Genomic DNA, 24,621 nt, shown 5'->3' on the forward strand with positions numbered 1-24,621 from the left:
TGACTTTCACACAGTTACACCACTGAGGTCTATGAATTTCTATAATCTAAAGATGTTATTCTAAGGTCTTTTTCTGAACAAATTTGGGGAGTCCTGCCAGCTCAGCTGATAAGTGATAACTTCCCCTGCCGTGATCAGCTTATGGCTGTTGCGGGCTGGCTTTAGGATCCCGTGGCAGCATAGAGAGGTGGCTGAAATGTAGGTCAGAGTTTTTCTACATTTCAGCTGCCTATCTTGCTGTGAAGCAGCTACTTAGCTGCAATTCCAGCCACCTTTTATTTAGGTGTCAGTATGTGCTTCAACATTGCCATTTTTTGTCATTTCTGACAGTGTTTTTCAATCAACTTAAGCGCTAGTTACAGAATTTCCCTGTTATGGTTTAAGATTTTTTTTCCCAAAATACACTTTCACAAGAAAGATACAAAAGCTGTCATATAAAACATAAACAGTGCTGCTTTGGTTTAAATGGGATGTGTCCCAAAAAATGGAGGAAAAGCCGCCGACTGAAGCCCTCCCACCACCACAATGGTGGTCCAAGGTGGTTGGGTGATAACCTCACTGGTAAAAAACCTCCATTGCACTCCCAAAGTGTAAAACCTTAAGCAGGGCTGTCTGTGCAGGGTGATAGAAGAAAGAAACTTTCAACTTATCTTCTGGCCAGCGTTTCACGAGTCTGCTGCCTCAGGGTGTAAAAAAATCCTATCAAACTAGAGCCAGAATAGAAACTTATATCAATAAACTGAATTTTTTTTTTTTGCCATTTTGATGGCCTAAGTTGCTTAGGCATTTTTCCATTATTTAATTGCTGATCCATTTAGTTTTTAGCCCCAGGATTATGCGATCACCTTTGGTTTTAAAGCAAGTTGTAATCCACACAAGATTAGAATACTGCTTTAACAGTGATTCCACACCCTTTGTTTTGGTAAGTTATTCACTTTATTGCAAAAACATTTTTTAAGCATTGTTGAAACAATTTTCTCAGATTCTTAAGTTAGAAGTAAAAAGAAATAAAACTATTTAATATGTAGTATTAACCTGTTTTTACTATACCCTATAGTAATATCTAATGGTGACATGCTCTTAATACACGATAAGGGTTTGTAATGTGATGTTATACATCCTACACACTTTTTACGTTAGTTTTGATGTAGTATGTCTCACTATATATAATGTCCAACACTTACACAAGTGTTTTCAGTTCACTTATACCTTTTTATGTATATTTTGAGTGTGTCCTATTTTATTTATATTTTAGTTGCATTTATGTGATTTTATGTAACATTTTTGCTCATTTTAGCATTACTATGATTTATTGGCATTTTATTTTGTTCTTACAGTAATGTTTTGCTCCAATGCAGCCCATACAGGGCAAAACACATTTTAATTGACCTACTAATAAATTCTTGTTTTCTATCATACCTGCTTCCACAATTTTTTCTCATCTGTTTAAGATTACATCTTCTACTTATGCGTTCAAAGTTGAATGCATAAGTTATACAGCAAGCAGCTTAATTTCATCACGCTCTTTATGAAAAAAAACCCAAACTTCTCCCTATGCCCCCAGCCTGCCCAAAATCTCATCCGGATTAACATATTTAATTTATGGCTGTCTAAATATCTATAGAACCAAAAGCTATGGTGATATTTTTAGCTCTAATGACTTCTTTAAGTGGTTACCAGCAAGTGCCAACTGAATTCTTTTGAATATTGATCCAACTTGTGTCCTACTCCACCATTTTTGCTGATTCTTTAAAAACAATATCAACCTAATGTAAAGCATGAAAAAAAAATATGGAAGAGTAAAATCAGCACAATTCTAAAGCTTTTAGCTGAGCTCAGAAAACTGTGTCATACCTGTTTGATACCTCATTCGATTGCTTTAATGTAGCCTCTCTCTGCCTCCTCAGGCAGCTCCAAAAGCTTTTATATATTAAAGCATATAGAAGAGAGTAAAGGAAATGAGCTGTAAGGTGCACGCTAAAAGCATGACAAATGGATATTTCACCAAATAGGGAGAGTAGTTGGGACTACTCAAGTAGTAATTTGCTAGAGAGCATGTGTGTGATTGGCTTGCATGAGGCAAGGGTATAAGAGTGCATGGGGTAGCTGGTGAAGTCAAATCATTAAAGTTTTCAAGCTATACCTAAGGAAAATGAATAGGATATTTACATGCACTGCCTCCATTATATGCAAATCTCTCATGTATAATCCTTAAGGATAGCCTAAAAACCTGACTAGTTTGTAGCCCCACAGGTTTACAGAATGGCACTCCTGATGTACTCACACTTAGTACAGGTATGGCTTCAAAAGTTTGATAAAAAAGGAAGTTAAACAACATAGTCTAGCAAAGTGCCGGGAGCGCGACCAAAGAAGACAAACATGAATAGCGATGGAGGAGTAATAGACCTTCATTGATTTTCAAAGGGTTTTGTTCATGAGGAGCTAGCTAAAATAAAGGTAGACAAAGCGATGGAGCCGAATGGTGTAAGAACAGCCTTACTGGGTCAGACGAATGGTCAATCAAGCACAGTAGCCCGTTCTCACAGTGGCCAATCCAGGTCACTAGTACATGGCCAAAAGGTACATCCTAGGGTGCTGAAGGAACTTAGGGAAGTTCTGGTAGCTCCGCTGACTGACCTTTTCAATGAATCTCTAGAGTCGGGAGTGGTACCAGAGCACTGGAGAAGGGCGGATGTGGTCCCTCTCCACAAAAGTGGAAGTAAGGAAGAAGTAGGGAATTACAGGCTGGCAAGTCTGACTTCTGTGGTTAGCAAATTAATGGAAACACTTTTAAAACAGAAAATGGTTAAGTTTCTGGAATCCTGTGGATTATAGGACCGGAGGCAACATGGATTCACTAGAGGTATGTCTTGTCAGACAATCTGATCAATTTCTTTGACTGGGTGACCAGAAAATTGGATAGAGGATGTGTGCTAGATGTGGTGTATTTAGATTTTAGCAAAGCCTTTGACAGTGTTCCACACAGACGTCTAATAAATAAACTGAGTGCCCTTGGGATGGGTCTCAAAGTGACGGGCTGGATCAGAAACTGGTTGTGTGGAAGGCAACAGAGGGTAGTGATCAATGGAGATCGCTCTGAGGAAAGGGATGTTACCAGTAGTGTACCTCAAGATTCGGTTCTTGGGCCTGTTCTTTTTAACATTTTTATAAACGATATTGCTGAAGGGTTGTCTGGTAAGATTTGCCTCTTTGCGGATAATACCAAAATCTGCAATAAAGTAGACATGCTGGATGGTGTGAATAACGTGAGAAAGACCTGGCGAAGCTTGAAGAATGGTCTGAAATTTGGCAGCTAAAATTTAATTCTAAGAAATGCAAGGTCATGTATTTGGGCTGCAAAAACCCGAGGGAATGGTACAGTTTAGGGAGTGAAGAACTTATCTGCACGACAGAAGAGCGGGACTTGGGTGTGATTGTATGTGACGATGTTAAGGTGGCCAAACAGGTTGAAAAGGTGACGGCCAAAGCTAGGATGCTAGGTTGCATAGGGAGAGGTATGGCCAGTAGGAAAAAGGAGGTATTGATGCCCCTGTATAAGACTTTGGTGAGACCTCATTTAGAATATTGTGTACAATTCTGGAGGCCACACTTTTAAAAAGATATAAAAAGGATGGAGTCGGTCCAGAGGAAGGCTACTAAAATGGTATGTGGTCTTCATTATAAGGCGTATGGGGCAGACTTAAAGATCTCAATCTGTTATATTTTGGAGGAAAGGTAAGAGAGGGGAGATATGATAGAGACATTTAAATACAATATACAAAAAGCCACCACTATGCACAGGGAGCCAGAAAAAGAACAAGGGGCCAGAAAAGGGGTATTGTTTGCCCCTTCCATTACAAATTTGTTTATGGCTAAGTTTGAACAAGACTGGATATATACATCGAGTTTTATGGTCCATATTAAAGTGTGGAGAAGGTATATAGATGATATTTTTCTTCTATGGACCTCGACGCAGGAACATCTTGACAGTATTTTTCAATATCTAAACAGCTGCCACCCCACAATTAAATTTGAAATAAAATGTGACAGTGTGGAAATTATGTTTTTGGACGTGAAAATTATACAGGATAATGGTAGATTTTTAACATCTGTCTTTACGAAACCTTCAAACAGGAATATCTTGTTGCGGTATACTAGTATGCACCCTATCACGCTGAAGAATAACTTGCCGGTGTCACAATTCTTTCGGTATAGAAGAATATGTCATTCTACAGAAGATTTTGTGAATAATGCACAATTGTTACAAAGTAAATATGAACAGCGAGGATACCCGAAGTCTGTCATCTCTAAAGCTTATAAAAGGGCAAGGTTTAATGCTCAGGAACAATTGTTACAATATAGACCAAAGAATGACAAGAATGATTCTATAGCATGTGTTCTACAATATTCTGGCATATCACAGTGGCTTGGGAGAAAAATTAAATCTTTATGGCCCATGCTGCAAACTAAGCAAAATTGTCAGGATTTGGATTGTAAAATTGCCTTCGCTCGGAACAGAAATTTAAAAGATCTGCTTTGCCCTGCGGATGTTTGGACAAAGAAGGAAAGAGGGAGGGTTGGACTTTTTAGGTGTAATCACCGCACTGCTTGTTCTTTACTAGAGGAGGGAGACCAAATTTGCATACCCGGAAGAAAGTGTATCAGGATGGCCCAGTTTGTTACCTGTGAAAGCATTGGAGTAGTTTATGCAATACTCTGCCCTTGCGATCTGTGCTCCATAGGACATACTGCACGCAGTCTTAAAACAAGACTGTTTGAACATCGTTCTAACATTTCACACAAAAGACAAGTGGATATACTCACATGACATTGTGTTGAAAAAAAATCATTTTTTTGATGAGTTTAGATGCTTTGTATTACATCATATTCCCCTTACAGCTCGTCGTGGGGATGTGAAAAAACTGTTATATCAAATTGAACAGCGGTCCATTTTCTTTTTGAAAACTATCTGGCCTAATGGACTTAATCAGAAAGTAGAATGGTGTGCCTTCTACTAACTGTGAGATCGTCTGTTCCAATGAATAAAGTTTGTTAACATTGACCCCCAAGAAACCAGAACTATAAATTCCAGCGCCATTCTGAGCCAAGTGTGGACGGAGCAGGAGGGAATGCGATTGCGTGACGCAGTCGTTCGGCAAAACAAGAGCCTTGTTGGTGACATCCAATTCCTTGTCTTTTGTCAGCGTGAGAAGTGCTATAGCAGGAAGATCAACTCGCTGCTGTGGTTGCCATCGTCAGAAGATAAGTGAACTGTTTTTGTTCTTTTTTCTGGCTCCCTGTGCACAGTGGTGGCTTTGGTCCCGTTTTGAAAAATTATATTTTGAAACGTGTGGAATTTCAAAGGGACTTGAACAAACTAGAGGAATGGGCGACGAGATGGCAGATGAAGTTCAACATTGAGAAATGTAAAGTACTACATGTGGGAAGCAGAAACCCGAGGTACAGCTATACGATGGGAGGGATGTTACTGAAGGAGAGTACCCAAGAAAGGGACTTGGGAGTAATGTTGGACATGATAATGAAGCCGACGGTACAGTGCGCAGCAGCCACAAAGAGAGCGAATAGAATGCTAGGTATAAGCAAGAAGGGTATCACTACCAGAACGAAAGAAGTTATCCTGCCGTTGTATCGGGCGATGGTGCATCCGCATCTGGAGTACTGCGTCCAATATTGGTCGCCGTACCTTAAGAAGGATATGGTGTTACTCAAGAGGGTTCAGAGGAGAGCGACACGTCTGATAAAAGGTATGGAAAACCTTTCATATGCTGAGAGATTGGAGAAACTGGGACTCTTTTCCCTGGAGAAGAGGAGACTTAGAGGGGATATGATAGAGACTTACAAGATCATGAAGAGCATAGAGAGAATAGAAAGGGACAGATTCTTCAAACTTTCGAAAAATAGGAGAACAAGAGGGCATTCGGAAAAGTTGAAAGGGGACAGATTCAAAACGAATGCTAGGAAGTTTTTCTTTACCCAACGTGTGGTGGACACCTGGAATGCACTTTCAGAGGGCGTAATAGGGCAGAGTACGGTACTGGGGTTCAAGAAAGGATTGGACAATTTCCTGCTGGAAAAAGGGATAGAGGAGTATAGATAGAGGATTACTGCACAGGTCCTGGACCTATTGGGCCGCCGCGTGAGCGGGCTGCTGGGCATGATGGACCTCAGGTCTGACCCAGTGGAGGCATTGCTTATGTTCTTAACTTGAGCACCGTAAGCTTGGTCAAAGCTGTTTTAACAGGGCTGATGTATCCGACCCCATAAAGGAGAAGCCGCAGTACACGCTGCATAAAAATAACTCTCTGAACTCAGCGGTGCAGAGACCCAAGCGTGTGCCTGTTTTGCGCCAAAACAGGCCGGCTTCTAGAACAGTGCTGTAAAAAACAGACCCGGAGCTCATAGCTGAAATATAACCACACAGCCTCAAAAAGGAGAAGCCGTGGCACACGCTGAGAAAGACAGCTGCATAAAACCAACTCTCTGTACACAGCGGTGCAGGAGTCCCAAGCGCGTGTCCTTTTCACGCCAAAACATGCCGGCTTCTAGAACAGTGCTTTAAAAAAAAAAAAAAAACCCAGAGCCCATAGCCGAAATATAACCACTCAGCCGTGGCCTACATATTTTAAAATCACCTCGGGGAGGAAATGTAGGAAAGGTGCTCGGTTCTCAATAGCATTGGAGAACAAGCACGCGCCTCTTGCGCTCTGCAAAGACCCGGCCCCCCTGACAGTCTCGGAAGAACACACCTGGAGCTGTCTTCATTTCCCCGAGGCCACACTGGGAGCTGTGCAATTATGCAGCTCCCCAAGGCAACACCGGGAGCCGTACATTTATGCACCACCCCACTAGCCACGGCAACGCCGAGAAAACTACACTCCAAAAACCTACAAACGCTGCAGCACTATCACCAGGGAATGAAAAGAAGCTCGCACTACTTATGCGCGGGAAGGCACCGGCTCCCTTAACCGAGTTTGTAGCCCTTCACTGAAGCAACCCTGAAGAAAACTAAATTTACACCGCACAATAAAACATAGTGGGTAACAAAATAAAATTTCCATAGTTAAGAACCACTCAACATCGAACCCTCAGCTCTCACACAACCACAAAAACAGCTCCCGCAGTTCAAATACAAGTAGAATTAAACATATACTCACAACCTAGTGATCAGTGCCGGTAGATGCCGGTAAATGCCGGATGCTCAGCACTAGCAGGGCAGAAATGTAACCGTCGAGTCCCTTTTTTTTTTTTTTTGTAAGGAAAAGAAAAAAAAATAGGGACTAAGTCAGACCCTCTATCACTGGAGGGAAGGTGAGGCAGGACCTGGGGGGGGCCCAAGTGTAACCTCTAAAGCCGGCACCATTCAGCCGGACACCCCTGTCTCACTGAAGAGAAAACCTCAACAGGAGAAATAGATTTGTCATCTTACTGAAGAGAAACCTCAACAGGAGAAATTAATTGCCAAGTCACAGCCAGAATTCAGGAGCTAGTTGAATAGCGACCATCACCTGCTGGGAGATAGAGCATACTGAAGATACAGGAGGAGTGCCAGCTAATAGGACCACCTGTTAATCAGTTTCTTTATCTCCACCTACTGGTAGATGTGTGTTATCCCACTAGTCTCTGGATTCATCTGCTGCTGTTGCTGAGGAAGTATAATCTTCCACTAATTCCTCACCAGCCACCGATATGGTAATAATCTATATTCTATGGTAATAATCTAGATTCGACGCCAGCAGCGTTTCTGTTAGCAGCATGGAGTTCCCCTCCCATGTACCCCTCCTGAAGAAGCCATTTGGTGAAACCTAGGTTGGAGGGCCGGAGAAGTACATGTATGCAATTGAAGTAATTAAGATGGTGCCCCGAGTAGCTGTATTGATCATTACCCACCATTGCAAGATAAGTCATTCCTTGTTTTGTTCTTCTGTTTACAGTGATGCAGCATAAGTTTTGTTGTTAAGGTGGGTGAGACTGTGAACCACTATGATGGTCTCTCTACACAGCTACCCCGTGATTTCACTGAGATAAAGTTGTGGGTCTGAGTGTTCACTAGGTGCTCCAGCTGACTGCAGCAGTTTATTAATTTAAATTAATGTGTTTGGAACTACAAGGTGACCAATGTTAGTGTTAATAATCTATAAGAACCTAAGAATAGCCTTACTGGGAGATGGGCATGGCAAGATGGCAGATTGAAGCTGTGAACGATCTGAGCTGTTTCCTTGTTTCTTCTTCAAGATGCCTTATCCTAAGCGCAAGGGCAGTGTGATGGTGAGCCCGTTGATGCCACCTTCACAGACATCGTCCCCAGTTCAGCAGTCCTGCAATTTTTCACAGGCTGCATACATTTTAACAACTTTGAACATCTGAAAATGTTATCACCTCACTCGTCGTTCCAATTTCAAGATCATTTATAAATAAGTTAAATAGCACTAGTCCGAGAACAGATCCTTGAGGCACTCCACTATTTACCCTCCTCCACTGAGAAAAATGGCCATTTGACCCCACCCTCTGTTTTCTGTCCGATAACCAATTCTTAATGCAAAACTGAACATTGCCTCCTATCCCATGACTCTAATGTTCTCAGGAGCCTCTCATGAGGAACTCTGTCAAAAGCTTTCTGAAAATCTAGATACACTGTATTAACTGGCTCACCTTTATCCACACCTGCAAAGAAGTCAAGCAAATTGGTGAGGCAAGACCTCCCTTGGCTAAACCCATGCTGACTCTGTCCTATTAAATCATGTTTGCCTAAATGTTCCACAATTTTAATTTTTATATTTGTTTCAACTATTTTGCCTGGCACTGAAGTCAGGCTTACGGATCTGTAATTTCCTGGGTCTCCTCTGGAACCCTTTTCCTAGTACCATTTAAGGAAATTCTTTTTTGTTAAAAGTTTATTTGCCAACAACAACACACTCCTAATTTGCCAAACAAATCCTAAACTAGAAAAAACAAGGAAGGCAACCAAGTCACATCAAGGTCTGTGAGGGGGAAGCTCAAAGTGCCTAACTTGGCTCACAACTTGCAAACCAAATATAGTGTAATATGTCAAAGAACATGTCACATTATATGATGTTATAGGGCGCTCTCAGTGTGAACCCTCAGTGATAGGAGCACAGCTCCGACACTTCACTTCTGGGCCAAGGCCATAAGCCTCCACCCGCACACCATCATCGAGCGCCCTGTGTGTGCAGAAATCAAACCAATCAACAATCAAAGTGAGTAAATGAAACTCAACACAAGCAACCTGAGCGACCCCCATACAAACCCTGCCAGCCAAACCCCCTCAAAAAACTCACGCAAAATCACAAACAAAGTCAAAAACCATACCAAAAAGTGAAAAACATGTCCAAAAGAAACAATACTTATCCAAAACTGTCACACAAACGGAAAAACCGCGCCAGGAGGAGAGGTTCAACCGCGCTGGTTTCGGGAGGAGCCCTTCTTCAGGAACCTGGCCTCCAACAGAACACAAGCAGAGAGGAAGGCTGGAGGGCGGGGTGCCCGGGAGGGAGAGCACACCGGCTAAAACAGATCCACAGGTGACATCATACACGAACCAACCAATCATACAATGCCAGCACTCAACACAATCAGCACCACAGAAAAGAGAAGGAGAAGAGGGAGGGAAAAGGGGAGGGAAAAAGAAACACCCACCAATAAGAGCACCGCAATCAAAAAGAGTCCCCACCCCCCCCACACACGCAAGCACACCACACACTGCATCCAAAATCCACTATCCAAAGGGAGCCAAAAACCCTATTAAACAATGGTATTCCATTCCACACTTTCGTTAAGGCCATTCGGCTGAACAGATTGTAATTGAAAAATCCAATATTGTTCCCTGAGATTAAGGTGAGCCTGTCGATCCCCCCTAAAGTCCCAAGGGACTTGCTCAAGCACGAACCAGGATAGGTCAGTAAAACAGTGACCAAAGTCAGCACAGTGGGGTACCAGAGGGGCAGACTGAGATCCAGTACGGATCCGGCTTCTATGTTCTTGCAGTCTGACCCTGACACTTCTGCTGGTCCGTCCCACATAGCACAAACCACACGGGCAGATAATAACATAAACTACCCATTTAGAATCACACGAAGTTTGCGCTCTGAGGTGGTAAGTGCGTTGGGTCCGGGGATGTTGCCAGGTAGAAATTGACAAAGATGAATGGCACATGTCACAATGTCCACATGGTTGATGTCTGCCCCCACTGTGGGCCCGACTCCTGGTAGCCAGAAGGTCCTTCAAGTTCTTAGAACGAGCAAAAGCGATACACGGGGTCTCCTTAAAAATGGTATGATGTCCCAAAACATGCCAATGTTTCCTCACAATATTAGCTATCTGGTGGGCTTGATTGGAAAATGATATGACACACACCTGTTGCTCTAGAGGTGGCCGAATGACAGGAGCCCTTAGCAATTCAGGGTTAGCATAGCGGGCTCTACGGTACGCTCTTCTAATAATCCATTCAGGATAGCCACGAGCCTTAAAGCGCAGAGACAGAGCCTTTGCCTGAGCCTTATACTCTCTCAATGATGAGCAAATCCGACGAATCCTGAGGAATTGCCCCACGGGCACCGACTGGCGCAACCGGACAGGATGGCAGCTGGTATAATGTAAATATGAAGTCCGATCCGTAGGTTTGCGAAACACAGTAGTAACCAGTTTACCCTGCTCTTTGCTAACCCTGGTATCCAGATAGGTGACACTGCTTGTATTGACCGTGGCAGTAAACTTTAAATGCCTATCAAGAGTGTTAAGCCAAGTCAAAAACTCATAAAACCTGGCCTTGGTGTCAGTCCAAATAAGGAACACATCATCAATAAAACGGAGCCATATGGCGATATGGATCATCCATACAGATGGATATAACAGACGTTCCTCAAAATTTGTGACATAAAGATTAGCCACACTGGGGGCCATGGCTGTACCCATGGCTACCCCGTGCGTTTGGAGATAAAACTCCCCACGCACTTCAAAAAAATTCTTTTGTAACTCTTTTTGATTGCGGTGCTCTTATTGGTGGGTGTTTCTTTTTCCCTCCCCTTTTCCCTCCCTCTTCTCCTTCTCTTTTCTGTGGTGCTGATTGTGTTGAGTGCTGGCACTGTATGATTGGTTGGTTCGTGTATGATGTCACCTGTGGATCTGTTTTAGCCGGTGTGCTCTCCCTCCCGGGCACCCCGCCCTCCAGCCTTCCTCTCTGCTTGTGTTCTGTTGGAGGCCAGGTTCCTGAAGAAGGGCTCCTCCCGAAACCAGCGCGGTTGAACCTCTCCTCCTGGCGCGGTTTTTCCGTTTGTGTGACAGTTTTGGATAAGTATTGTTTCTTTTGGACATGTTTTTCACTTTTTGGTATGGTTTTTGACTTTGTTTGTGATTTTGCGTGAGTTTTTTGAGGGGGTTTGGCTGGCAGGGTTTGTGTGGGGGTCGCTCAGGTTGCTTGTGTTGAGTTTCATTTACTCACTTTGATTGTTGATTGGTTTGATTTCTGCACACACAGGGCGCTCGATGATGGTGTGCGGGTGGAGGCTTATGGCCTTGGCCCAGAAGTGAAGTGTCGGAGCTGTGCTCCTATCACTGAGGGTTCACACTGAGAGCGCCCTATAACATCATATAATGTGACATGTTCTTTGACATATTACACTATATTTGGTTTGCAAGTTGTGAGCCAAGTTAGGCACTTTGAGCTTCCCCCTCACAGACCTTGATGAAAAGTTTATTTGCAGCAGCGCACAGACAAAACAGACTCTTAACAATATAAACTATCACTCAAGTGAACATGCCTAAAAATGGTACTTAGAGATTCAATACTACCTTTGAAGTATGGTTCTTTTTTCTCTGCATGAGATTCCCACTTTATAAAATAGAAAACACTGGATTGTAGAGTCCTATATTTCTTTCCTTAAAAAAAAAAAATTAATAGAAATATGAATAAAAGACAATTTCAGTAAAATTCAGGTTTTTTTTTAAAGCAGGCACAAAATAAAAAGAAACATAGAACATAACTACAATTTATTAGTCCAAGGTAATTGATTTTTTTTTTTATGCTATGTACAGAAAATATTTACCAGCCAAGCACTGACTCAGGGATTCAAGCATGTCTAGAATTAGCATTTGAAAACAATCGCTCTCCAAGCTCAGAAATGCTGACCTGTGTGACTCATGTAATGCTCTATTCTCCAATATGCCTAGAAAGCTGCACTGATGGGGCCAACCATAAAGATCACATAGCCTTTCTATTTTATTGCTTGCCTGTCAGCAACCACAGGCATAAAATCTGCAAAGAAGTCTCTTTTGGGTACTGAAAAAGCAACCAATAAATGGACTTTTCCCCCCCCCCCCCAAAAAAAAAAAAAAATAAACATGTCTGTACAGGATTTCCTATAACCAGTCTGAAGCAAAGCCACCCTAGCTGCTATGAGTTGAAGAACTGCTGAGCACAATTATTCCTGGCAGGAAAAACTTAAGCACTTTCGGAAGATATCAACACATAGCAGAGAGATAACAATCCCTGATAAATTCTTGTGGTATAAAAAAAATCTATTTATTGATAGTGTAAAATAAATACTTGTGTTCATGAGTGTCAACTCAACCAGGTAGTTACAACACTATAATAAATCAAATGATAATGAATTAGTTATGGAGGTACTTTTTTAATATAATTTTTATTGAACTTTCCCTCAGTGAAGTTATTTTGACAAATGACCATGAGTAAATACAGTAGTACAATGAAGAAAATGGAAAATTAGATTCTTACCTGGATAATCATCTTTCTGTTAAAAGACACAGGAGTCTGTATTCTAGGTGAATTATCTCTGGAGGCAAGCTGCTTGCAGAAGGATGCCAATTACATCTTTCAGCTATTTTTCCTTCACCAGTGGAGTATAGTTCCCTCTTCAGTTTGTACCCAGTTGATCTCCACTGTAACAGATGAAAGCAGGAGGAGGAGCAAAGGGAACATTCCCCCCCCCCAAACAGTACATTTCTGTTCTGCTCTGTAACTCATAAAAAGAACAGTAATTAGCAAGAACTAACAATATAGGTATACCAACAAACCACCCTGCTGTGTACAACTAACACAAACATAAATGGAGCTCAGGAACTCAACAACTTCTTGCTTTATTAGGCGTAAATGACTACATGTTCTTCCAACTGACAGGAGAAAAATGCTATTTCTGAACCATATATTTATCCTAGGCAAGAAGCAGACACATTGAAAACTGAGAGGACGGCCATACAGACTCCTATGCCCTTTAACAGAAAGAAGATTATCCAGCTAAGAACCTAATCTTCCATTCTGTAGCAAGGACATAGAAGTCTGTACTCTAGGTGATGTACCAATGCAGTAGAAAAACCTATGATAGGACAGATGAGCCTGTCCACAAAATCAAGGATCCAAAAGCGGTGTCCTCCCGAGCTGCTACGTCCACTCTGTAGAATCTTGTAAAGGTATGGAGAGTAGACCAAGCAGCTGCTCTACAAATCTCTTTGGGCAGCACTGCCAAGGAAGCCACCACACAGCTTTGAGAGAAATAGGCGAGTGCCACAAGCAATGTAAGTCGATGAAATTGTCATATGAATCCTCCTGGCAATAGATGCCTTAGAACCTGGTCTGCCTTGCATTGACTGATTGGTTAGAATATAAAGATGGTCGGAAAGATAAGTCATTGTTCTGTACTAAATAGTGGAATAAAATTGTCCTTAGGTCCAGTCCCTGCAATATCTTATCTTGCTTGGCTGAACCCATAGCTTGAAAAATGGGTAGACGGACTTCTTGGTTGACATGAAAAGCTGAAACAACTTTAGGAAAAAAGAAGGTAGTGTATGGAGGACAATTCCTGTCTCTGCGATCCTGAGGTATGGGTCTCTGTATGATAGTGCCTACAATTCCGAGACCCTCCTTGCTGAGCCTATCACCACCAGAAACAATGTCTTCACTGTGAGATCCAGAAGGGATGCCTCTTGAAGGGGCTCATATGGAGGCTTACAAAGTCCTTTAAGGATGATGTTAAGATTCCATGTCAGAAAAGGCTGGTGTAACAGAGGCTGCAATCTGAGCGTTCCCCCTTCAAAAATATGGCCACATCTGGATGAGATGCCAGTGAAATCTTTCCCAATCAAGATCAGAAGCACGAGAGGCCTGCCACCTGAACTTTGAGAGATGCCACTGCCAGGCCTTTCTCTAGTCCAGCCTATAGAAATGCAAAAATCACCAGAATCTGGAGCCTCGAAAGGTTCCACATTATCTTTGGCCAACCCGAGCTGAAAAGTCTTCCAGGCCTTAGCATAGACTGCAATAGTTGAAGGCTTTTTAACTCAAAGGAGAGTAGAAAGTGACTACCTCCAAATATCCTCTGCATACTAAGGCTGAGCACTCAATAGTCATGCTGTAAGGCCATAGTGATCTGAGTTCTCCGTATGAAATGGACCCTGAGGAGCCCTGCATGAACCAGTAGCTTGATGCATCTGTCTCATTGGAGCTCTACTAGATGCACATACCATGGCCACCAAGGCCAATCTGAAGTAAATCCTGGGTGTGTCGCAATTCTGCAAATGACCAGGCCCATCATGGGCCATGGTAGAAACACAAAGTAGCCTCTCCTCTGGTCAGGGCTGAACCAACGCGTCCACCTCAGTGCTTCCTGGTTCATCTCTAAGGCTGTAAAAGCGACTCACCTTCGCATTTTTGACTGAAGCCATCAAGTCCATTGCTGAACTTCCCCAATGTTTTTCAATGAGGTCAAACACTCTTCAAGTCAGTAACCACTCTCCTGGGTCTACTGTGTTCCAGCTGAGAAAGTTGGCCTGTATGTTTCCACTCCTGCTACATGGGTTGCAGAGAGCACCTGAAGATAAACTCCCACCCACTTGAACAACATCTGAGCTTCCAGATGCAATGGGGCACTCATGGTGTTTCCTTGTCTATTCACATAAGCTACTGCAATGGCATTGTCCAAGAACACTGACTGCCTTGCTATTTAAATCTGTTTCCAACGACTTTAATGTTAGCCGAATGGCTTGCAGTTCCAGGTGATTTATTGACCATTTTCTCTGATGGAGAGACCATCAGCCCTGTACCTGATGCCCATCACACCTGGCCCCTCAGCCTAACAGGCTGGCATCGGTTGTTAGAATTAACCATGAGGAAATTCAAAGAGGAGCACCTTTCAATGAGTCTACTCGGAGCCACGAGCACAAGCTGTTTCTTGCTTCCATAGTCCAGGGCAGCTGCATTTGGAGCGAGTGAGACTTGCGGACCACCGTAGAGGTGGAATCCTGTAGGAGATGCCCAGGGAGCCACTTCCAGGGTGGCTGCCATCGAGTTTAGGACCTGAAGGTAATGCCAGGCAGTGGGGTTTTGCATCACTAGGATATCTGAAATCTGCTTCCTGAGCCTCTGTTTGAATGGCTCAGGAAGAAAGACGCGGCCCTTGGTCATGTCAAAGCAGACTCCCAGAGACTCCAAATGTTGGGATGGTTCTAGATGACACTTCTTGAAGTTGACTATCCAACCCAGATCCTGCAGGAGATTTACAACTTGCCACACTGTTTGCTCTCCCTATGACTGACAGGGCTCTGACCAGCCAATTGTCCAAGTATGGGTGTGCCTGTATTCCCATTCTGTGGAGCTGAGCTGCGACCACCACCATCACCTTGGTGAAGGTGCACAGAGCCATTGCCAATCCAAAGGGTAGAGCCGCAAACTGGAAATGTTTTACAGAACATAAAATCTCAGATATCTCCTGTGGGCTGGGAAAATCAGATCTAGGTAGGCTAGGAATTCCTCCTATTCCAGGAATTCCTGGCCACCGCTGCAATTACTGACCAGACTGTCTCCATGTAGAAATACGGTACTTTCAATGCCACATTTTCAGATTTCAGGTCCAGAATCCTCTCCAGTCTTCGGTGCCTCTTTTGAGTAGTATATGGAGTATCTGCCAGAGCCCGATTCTTCTTTAGGGACTGGTTCTATGACTTGAATGTCTATCAGCTTTGCACTGTTTCTTGGACCCTGGCTTCTTTTTTCGACCTTCTGTCTGGGGAATCCACAAACAGATCTGGGGGAGGGTGATAGAACTCAATTTTGTGACCCTCCCAAATAAGATCTAGAACCCGCCGTCCAAGGAAATTTGCTACCATGCCCTCCAGAACGCCAACTGCCTCCCGCCAATGTGTGGGAGCATGACTGTTGCCTTGGAGTCATTGTGACTTCTTGGAGGTAGGGCTGATGTGAGACCCCAAGGGTTGCGGGCATCTGGAGCTGTCAAATCTCTAGATCCCTTATAAGATCTCTCAGCAGAGGCAACTACTGGCATGAACGTCATGAGGAACAAAAATTGCCCCCGTCTCCCACAGCGGGTCAGTGAGATCTACTGTTTGGCAGAACCTTATGATGGTAATCCACCACACTGGCCATGAGGATGTCCAAGCTCTTACCACACAGCATCTGCCCTTTAAAAGGCAGTCTGCTTAAGGTGGCCTTGGAGGCTGAAATTGCCTGCCCATTGCCTGATCTAGAGAATCCTGCAGGCAGAAACAGCATCACCAACATCTTGCTCATAACTGATAATGTCATAGAGAGCATCTGCAACAATCTACCCCCTCCAGCACTAGCTGGGAATATATGTCCTCCTCTGCCACAGGACTCTGCCACAATCTGGTATTGCAAACATGTGCTACAAATGAGGCTGCCACTGCAGCTTTGATCCCCAAACCAGCGCTCCAAATTGCCTTCTAAGAACTATGTCCATATTGCAGTCCTGCGCATCCTTTAACATTACGCCTCCCTTGCTAGGAAAGGAGGTAGACAAGCCTTATTGCTTGAGTCACCATGGAATCCACCTTCGGCTACTAAACAGTTGCTGAAATTCCAGAGCCACAGGGCAAAGTTTGGACATAGTCTTAGAAACCCTTAGGGAGCCTTCTGAAGACTCCCATTGCTCAGTGACTAGCGATTTATTATTGTCTCCCTGGTTATACCCGTTTGTTTTTTGTTTTTATTGTTTGTACATGGATTTTAAGATGATTTGTATGTAATTTGTAAACTGTATAATTAATATGCGGTTTATACATTTTGAAATAAATGTCCTTGTGTGTGTGGGGGGGGGGGAGGTAGTCTGAGCATTTATGCCACTCATAACCATGCATTGTGAGGTTGATGGCTGTTGCTTCAATTTCCTGAGTGCATCTGTAATAACATGAGGAAAGGTAGCCGACTTAAAAAGCTGCTGCACCGAGGGATTATACCCCTGGTCAAGCAGGACTATCGCCTCCTGACTTCCAGTCCCTGCAAAGGAACCAGCATCTGGGACAATAAAGGCATGGAGTCCGATCTCCAATCCTCCCAGTCCTGGTCTGCCCGGTCATTCAAGCTGAGCATCATATTCCTTAGCATTGGGAAGGTCTCCCTGGTCCACACTCCATCTAGCCAACTTAATTCCCTTAATAGAGAATTGTTTTGGAAATTACCCAATGTAAAGCAATTTTTCAAATGGATGCTCAAGGCCTTGGAACCCAAATCTAGTCCTTGCTTCACTCATGAAATCTCCATCTTAACTATAAATAGTGTTTCTTCCTAGTAGCTATCATTCCAGCTAGGAAAGCTAGCAAGCTTCAAGCACTGATAACGTATGAACCTTATACCCAGTTCCACCATCACAAACGTCATCTAAACGCATTCAATTTTTTTTTTTTTTAACTTTAGTTAATGCCTTTCCACCAGAATGAGAAACAGTGATTCCCATTTTCTATCCAAAGCCTCAATCAAATGTTTGAAAGAAGGCCCTTCATATTCCAAATTCTCAATGAGATCTCCATCTGCTGGTTAAGAAAAACTGCATGATTTAGAAAGCCATCTCAACTAGTTTCATTTGATCCAAATAGGACTAGTATGCCAGTTACAAAAAACTCTAGCAAATTAGTAGGCCTCTTGTACATGATTCTGCTATAAACAAGCAGATGTCCCTCTCAGCTATGTAGTCAAATCTCAACAGATTACAGCTACTTCAACCACAGTAGCCATCCTGAAGTTTACCTTATTGAATGCCATTTACAAGACAGCTACTTGGTCCTCTCTTCATATTTTCACAGCACATTATTGTTTGGACCAAGCCTCTGCACAGGGCGGCGGTTTCAGTCAAGCAGTTCTGGCTGATCTTTCCTTGCCAACTAACAATTTTCTGTGTAGACTGCTCCAAGATTTTTAAACCATTCAATATGTAGCAGCTCTAAACTTGTTAACATAAAAAGCAATGTTGATCACTTGTAACGGATGCTTTCCTTAGTAGGATTGATAAGGCACACAACCCTTCCTACTTCCTTGAGAGCTGTCTCACTGCTTTGAGCTTTGCAACTGAGGAGCAAAAGAGACCGTAGTATGTGGGAAGGACCATGCATGCTCTAACTTAAGTGTAAGTTCTGGGGGAGCATTTCTATCCTAATGCCATCAGATAATATTATAGGCTTGTATGAGAATAGCTTTGTGAAACAGGATAGTTTGGAGTGTACAGAACAGGGAAAGGAGCAGTTCCCTAATTGCTGGGTTTCACTCTATATAAATTTCTATTCTATAAAAACTGGAATTCAATCTCTCAGAAATGCACTATGCTATTCTTGAAGAGGATCTTACTTCTCTGGAACATTCAGCCCAATTTGACACATTTTCAAAATTGATATACGTCGTATCTTTAAATGTGTTTTTCCCATGTGCCAAATTTTATCCCATTTTGTTACTTTTTCTGAGAGTTAATTTGTCCTTAGACACGTAGGCAGATATTCTTGACCTCTTTTGTACAATTCTTTCCATGTTCCATTAGGCTGGAAATGATAAAAAGATAAGAATGGAGGCAACAAAGGAAAAAGCAAGAAGGGTATAAAGACAATTGAAAAAAGGTAAGAAAGAAAAGAAAGAAAAAAAAAAAAGGAGGAGGAAAGCAAATATAAAAGGATAGAGGACACCAAAACAAGGAGCAATATACAAAATCGTGGTAAAGCATACTCATCGTCATCCTTGCTAGAGCAGCAGATTTGCCATACTAGCAGGTGGGGACAGAGCAAATCTACTGTCCTTCCTTAGAAATGCTGATTCAGCAGGGGAACTGTTCACTCTAGCTCTGTCTATAGCAGTGGAAAACGTTTAGCTGGCGCAGCAAAGCCAAAGCAGATTCTGGCAGAGCAGGCTATTTTTTTCTGCCTATTCAGCAGAGCCAAGACTTGGGGCCATAGTGGCTTCCTCTGTCCAGGCAGCTTGTGATGGGTTGCATTTCTCCCTCCTTGGGAACCCCAGAATGGGTCCCTCAAGGCTAAGCAAGAATCTCTCCATTACCCAGACAGGAAGTTCTAAGTCCAAAGTTGTTAAAAAAAAATCAACAGAAAAGGGCAATAGACAGAAGGGTGCACAGTTGCCTGTATAGCCAAGGGGGGTTATTGGGAAAAAAACCTGACCCACCAGTTTGTTTGGAAGGCACATAATGCATTACAACCCATAGTAAGTAAGGAAAAAAGAGCTAGTCACCTCTTATTTGTTTTTCTTTTTTTAGGTCAAAATATTTATTTAATTTGGAAAATTACTTAAACCATCATGTCAGAGAGTTATTTGCTGTTATGTTTATACTGAATTGTGGTTATCACTAAAAATCTAACACTCATAAAGAAAGAAGAATAAAAAGAAAAGGAGAGAAGAAATAAATGAAGTAGCTTTGAGTCAATTGGAATAAATAAGGTTTTCCTGTACATATTGATCTAGAAAAGTCCAAGGTGAACATTGTTAAGATGATGATGGGAAGCCGTCTATTTTTTCTTTTGCAGCTTGTTCATATTTTTTATAGAGGCAAATAGAATTCCACCAGAAGGTGTAATTCAAAAACTAAGCAGGTTTCCAATTCTTCAAAATATGTAAGATGCCAATAGCAATCAGAAAGTCAATCAGTTTGGGTGGACAATCCGATTCTGTAAAGCCAGGATGCTGTGAGTGTAGAATTATCACATCAAAAGAGATGTCTGCAGAGCAGTTGGTGATCTGCTTAATAGTTTTCCAAATCTGAAGCCAAAAGGGTTGTATATTATTACATCGAAAGAGCATATGAGCTAAGGTACCCTCGCCTGTGTTGCAGTGCCAACAGGCGGCATTTGGTCTTAATTTCGCTTTCCACAAACGGAAAGGGGTTCAGTTAGCATGCTACATTAAAAAGTATAAAGATTGTGATATCCGTGAGGATAATCACGGGCGATTCGTTTTAGTCCAAAATCTGGCCCACTCTATGTCACAATCTGCATTGGAAAATTCTTCTGTCCATTGTTGTAGGAAGTCAGTTGCAAGTTTTACAGTGAGTATCTCATAAAATTTGATATATAGAAGAGACAGCCTTCCCTTGTATAATGGTCAAACCACACCATCTCTTTGTTGCATTCCACTCAGCATTCCCACGAGTGGTACAAAGCCACAGTGTATCTTGCTTCTCTTACCCAAACAAACAAAATGTGATTCCATCGTATAATGATATGTGTTTGGAGGAAACAAAAGCAAGCTACTTTTATAGTTATAGTTCTGCAAATGTGGAATATCTTCCCCTGGATTTAAGACTTGAGGTACCTTATACAAAATGGAAGTCAAATTTCAAAAACCTATTTCCAAAATGCTTTCCATTCTAAATGTAATGCAGAGTTAAGGTCATTGAAAGGGGAACTGACTTTTTAAGCTCCCCATAATCTAGCTGGCATTCTTGATAGGGAAAACATATCACAAGGCTGAATGTCATCATTAACCCATTGTGTTTATTGCTGATTTAAATTTTACCCTACATGAACACATCTACTAATCTGTATTGTTTAAAGATAATATTAGCTGTCAGTAGTACATTTTATTGTATACTGGAATTGTAAACCATGTGGAGGGGCATTTTCGAAAGAATGTCTAAGTCAGAATTGGGATGTCCTGCTCATAACGTAAAAACAACAAACAAACCAATAAAATCAACCGAGTCCATCTCATAGCTAATAGATATTTTCAAAAAGGAAAAATGTCAAGATTTCCTATTTGAAAATATGTGAAGACATTCTTGAGCTGAAAATGTCCAAAATAAACAGCCATTTTCCAAACTGAAAGATCCAGAGCATTTTCCCTGGTTGCAACTACCTCCCCTCTTCCTCTCCAAGCACTGCCCTGACATCTGAAATCATTATATTTTCACAGTACAAGGGGGAATATTTTTATTTGTTTGCTATTCTCCTGCACGCAAGACTCTGATTTCTTGAGGTTTCAGATTAATTTTTATCTACATATTTAGTTTAGAGTTACTGAGTTTGTATTTGGGGAGGGGCTTTCCCTGTTTTGTGTGAGTGGTGGAGACCAGACATTTTGCTGGTATGAAGTTTCTTTGTAAGGATCTGCAGTAATCTGACTTGTTCAGCTTTCCCAATAGTTGTACTTATGTTCTACATGGTCTGTTCAAAAAGTTCCAGGAGAGTTTTAATTGCGCACCAACAGGAAGTTCTTTTGAGAGTGCTAGGCGGTATTGAGTAGCTTGAAACCTCACAAGTAACCTCCTTTTTTTCATTTGTTGATATCTGTTTTCATCTCTGAGCTACAGAAGTTTTTGTGAAAGTGTTTTCGTGATCAGCTATTTTTCATCAAGTGCAACCTCAATAAGAAGCGCTACAGCGTGAAGTTCTGTTTTAAATTGGGTAAGACCACTACAGAAACTTATGAAATGTTGAAAGTGGCTTATGGGGCAACATGTCATGAGTTGTAGAAGGTGTTTTGAATGCATTAAAATTTGCGAATTTTGCTAAAAAAAACACAATGACAGCCACCTTACTCTCCTGTCTTGGCCCCTGCTGACTTCTTCTTGTTTCCTAAACTTACATCCACGCTGAAAGAAAAGCGATTCAACACCATTGAAGACATAAAGAAAAATTTGACAAAGTAACTTTTGGTGATTAAGAACATAAGAACATAAGAACTGCCATCTCCGGATCAGACCTTTGGTCCATCAAGTCCGGCGATCCGCGCACGCGGAGGCCCTGCCAGGTGTACCCTGGCGTAATTTATAGTCCATCATATCTTTATATGCCTCTCTTAAGGAGATATGCATCTAGTTTGCTCTTGAAGCCTAGGACGGTAGATTCCGCAATAATCTCCTCTGGGAGTGCATTCCAGGCGTCAACCACTCTCTGAGTGAAGCAGAACTTCCTGACATTAGTCCTGAACCTGTCCCCCCTTAGCTTCATTTCATGTCCTCTAGTCCGTGTCAAATTGGACAATGTAAATAATCTTCTCTGCTCTATTTTGTCGATTCCTTTCAGTATTTTGAAGGTCTCGATCATATCCCCACGCAGTCTCCTTTTCTCTAGGGAGAACAATCCTAGTGTTATAAGTCTATCCTCGTATTCCAGTTTCTCCATACCCTTCACCAGTTTTGTTGCTCGTCTCTGCACCCTCTCCAGCAGTTTTATATCCTTCTTTAGGTAGGGAGACCAATGTTGGACGCAGTATTCCAAGTGTGGTCTGACCATTGCCCTATAAAGCGGCATTATAACTTTCTCCGATCTACTCGAGATTCCTTTCTTTATCATGCCCAACATTCTATTTGCCTTCTTTGCCGCTGCCGCGCATTGTGCCGACGGCTTCAGGGTCCTATCTATCAGTACACCCAGGTCCTTTTCTTGTTCACTCTTCCCCAGAGTTGCACCTGACATTGTATACTCGTATTCCTTATTCTTATTGCCTAAATGCATTACCTTGCATTTCTCCACATTGAACTTCATCTGCCATTTCTCCGCCCATGTTTCTAACCGACACAAGTCGCTCTGGAGTTCCTCTCTATCCTCCTGCGATCTGATTGCCCGGCATAGTTTTGTATCATCTGCAAACTTGATGATCTCACTGGTTGTTCCTTCCTCCAGGTCATTGATATAAATATTAAAAAGGATCGGCCCAAGTACCGAGCCCTGTGGTACACCACTAGTCACTTTCTCCCAGTCGGAGAACTTCCCATTTATGCCCACTCTCTGCTTTCGGTTTTCCAGCCATTTGCCTATCCACCTTTGTATATCCCCCTCTATGCCATGGCTTTGTAGTTTCCTGAGAAATCTTTCATGTGGAACTTTGTCGAACGCTTTCTGGAAGTCCAAGTATATTATGTCCACCGGCTTCCCACTATCAATTTGCTCGTTCACAGTCTCAAAAAATTGGAGTAAATTCGTCAAACATGATTTCCCTTTCCTGAATCCATGTTGACTGGGTTTCATCAAGTCGTGTGCGTCCAAGTGCCAGACTATGCTATCCTTGATCAGTGCTTCAACCATCTTGCCGGGGACAGACGTAAGACTCACAGGCCTATAGTTGCCCGGTTCCCCTCTCGATCCTTTTTTAAAAATTGGCGTGACGTTCGCTATCCTCCAGTCGTCCGGTATCTGTCCAGTTCTGATTGTCAGGTTTGCAAGTTTTTGCAATAACTCTCCGATTTCAACCTTCAATTCCTTTAAGACTCTCGGGTGAATTCCATCCGGTCCAGGGGATTTGTCACTTTTAAGTTTGTCGATCTGATAGTATATCTGGTCTAAGTCCACTTCAACTGTGGTGAGGCTGTCTTCTATTTCTCCTGCAAACACTTTCTCCGCTTTAGGTATTGTTGAGGTGTCCTCCTTCGTAAAGACGGACGCAAAGAAGGAATTTAGTTTGTCTGCGATTTGTTTATCTTCCTTGATGTACCCTTTTCTTCCCTGGTCGTCCAGGGGTCCCACTGCCTCTTTTGCAGGTTTTTTCCCTTTCACGTATCTAAAGAAGGGCTTGAAGTTTTTGGCCTCCTGGGCTATTTTTTCCTCATACTCCTGTTTGGCATCCCTCACCGCCTTGTGACATTTCTTCTGATCATCTTTATGTTTGTTCCAGGCTTCGGTTGTCTTTATGCATTTCCATTTTTTGAAAGAGTCCTTCTTTTCTTTTATGGCTTCCTTCACCTGTATGGTAAGCCTGAAGATGCGTTTAAAGACCATTTTCAGTAGTGGAAATGATGTTGGGAAAAGTGTATACGTAAAGAAGGGGATCCAGTGAAATAAGTTGTAAGATGGTTTAATAATTTTTTAATAAAATCAGTCCTAGAACTTTTTGAACAGACCTTGTAGGTCTCACTGCATATTTCTGATGCTGACTATCCCTATGTATTCTCCCTGTTATGCGAGTTTTAGAAGTTATGTCAGAATGGTAGATTTTTTTCCATGTTCTGAGTGAATTTTTGAACAGTTTTGTATTAATTTACAAATATGCTTAGTATTGACAGAAGTTAATTTGTTGCTATTGATTTTGTATTAGAAGCAAATATTTTTTGAACAACACATTTTATGGGGAAATGCCATAGCTCTGTTTAACACCAGTTGTTGGGGAAGAGGCCAAATGGCTCTATGAATGCAGAATATATGTTTGAATTTAATACTGTTTAGAGAACGCATATGTATATTGATGAAAGTATGACAGAGCGGTGGCTCATCAGGAGTTCCAAGAGCAACCTTTTATACTACCCCCTTCCAGTCCTCAAAGTGGCCTGCAGGCACTTAGTCCTGTGCTACTGCCCTCACTGTTGGAAGTAGGAGGGGGTGAAGCAAGGTGCAGAA

At 42.3% G+C, this 24,621-nt stretch overlaps 1 protein-coding gene across 5 annotated transcripts in view; it reads right to left on the reverse strand.

Moving 5' to 3' along the window:
* The window catches only part of PPP2R2C (protein phosphatase 2 regulatory subunit Bgamma), a 427,959-nt gene that overhangs the window by 364,690 nt on the left and 38,648 nt on the right, over positions 1-24,621 (reverse strand). For 2 of the 5 annotated variants that reach the window (XM_033949713.1, XM_033949721.1), the window contains exon 2: positions 11,827-11,913. The exons of the other annotated variants lie outside the window; for them this stretch is intronic. In XM_033949713.1, the coding sequence (XP_033805604.1) occupies positions 11,827-11,856 (30 nt within the window). In that variant the 5' untranslated portion in view covers positions 11,857-11,913. The remainder of the gene's footprint in view (positions 1-11,826; positions 11,914-24,621) is intronic. 5 annotated transcript variants of the gene reach the window in all.

The sequence above is a fragment of the Geotrypetes seraphini genome, chromosome 1 (genome assembly GCF_902459505.1).
Source record: "Geotrypetes seraphini chromosome 1, aGeoSer1.1, whole genome shotgun sequence".
Taxonomy (NCBI): domain Eukaryota; kingdom Metazoa; phylum Chordata; class Amphibia; order Gymnophiona; family Dermophiidae; genus Geotrypetes; species Geotrypetes seraphini.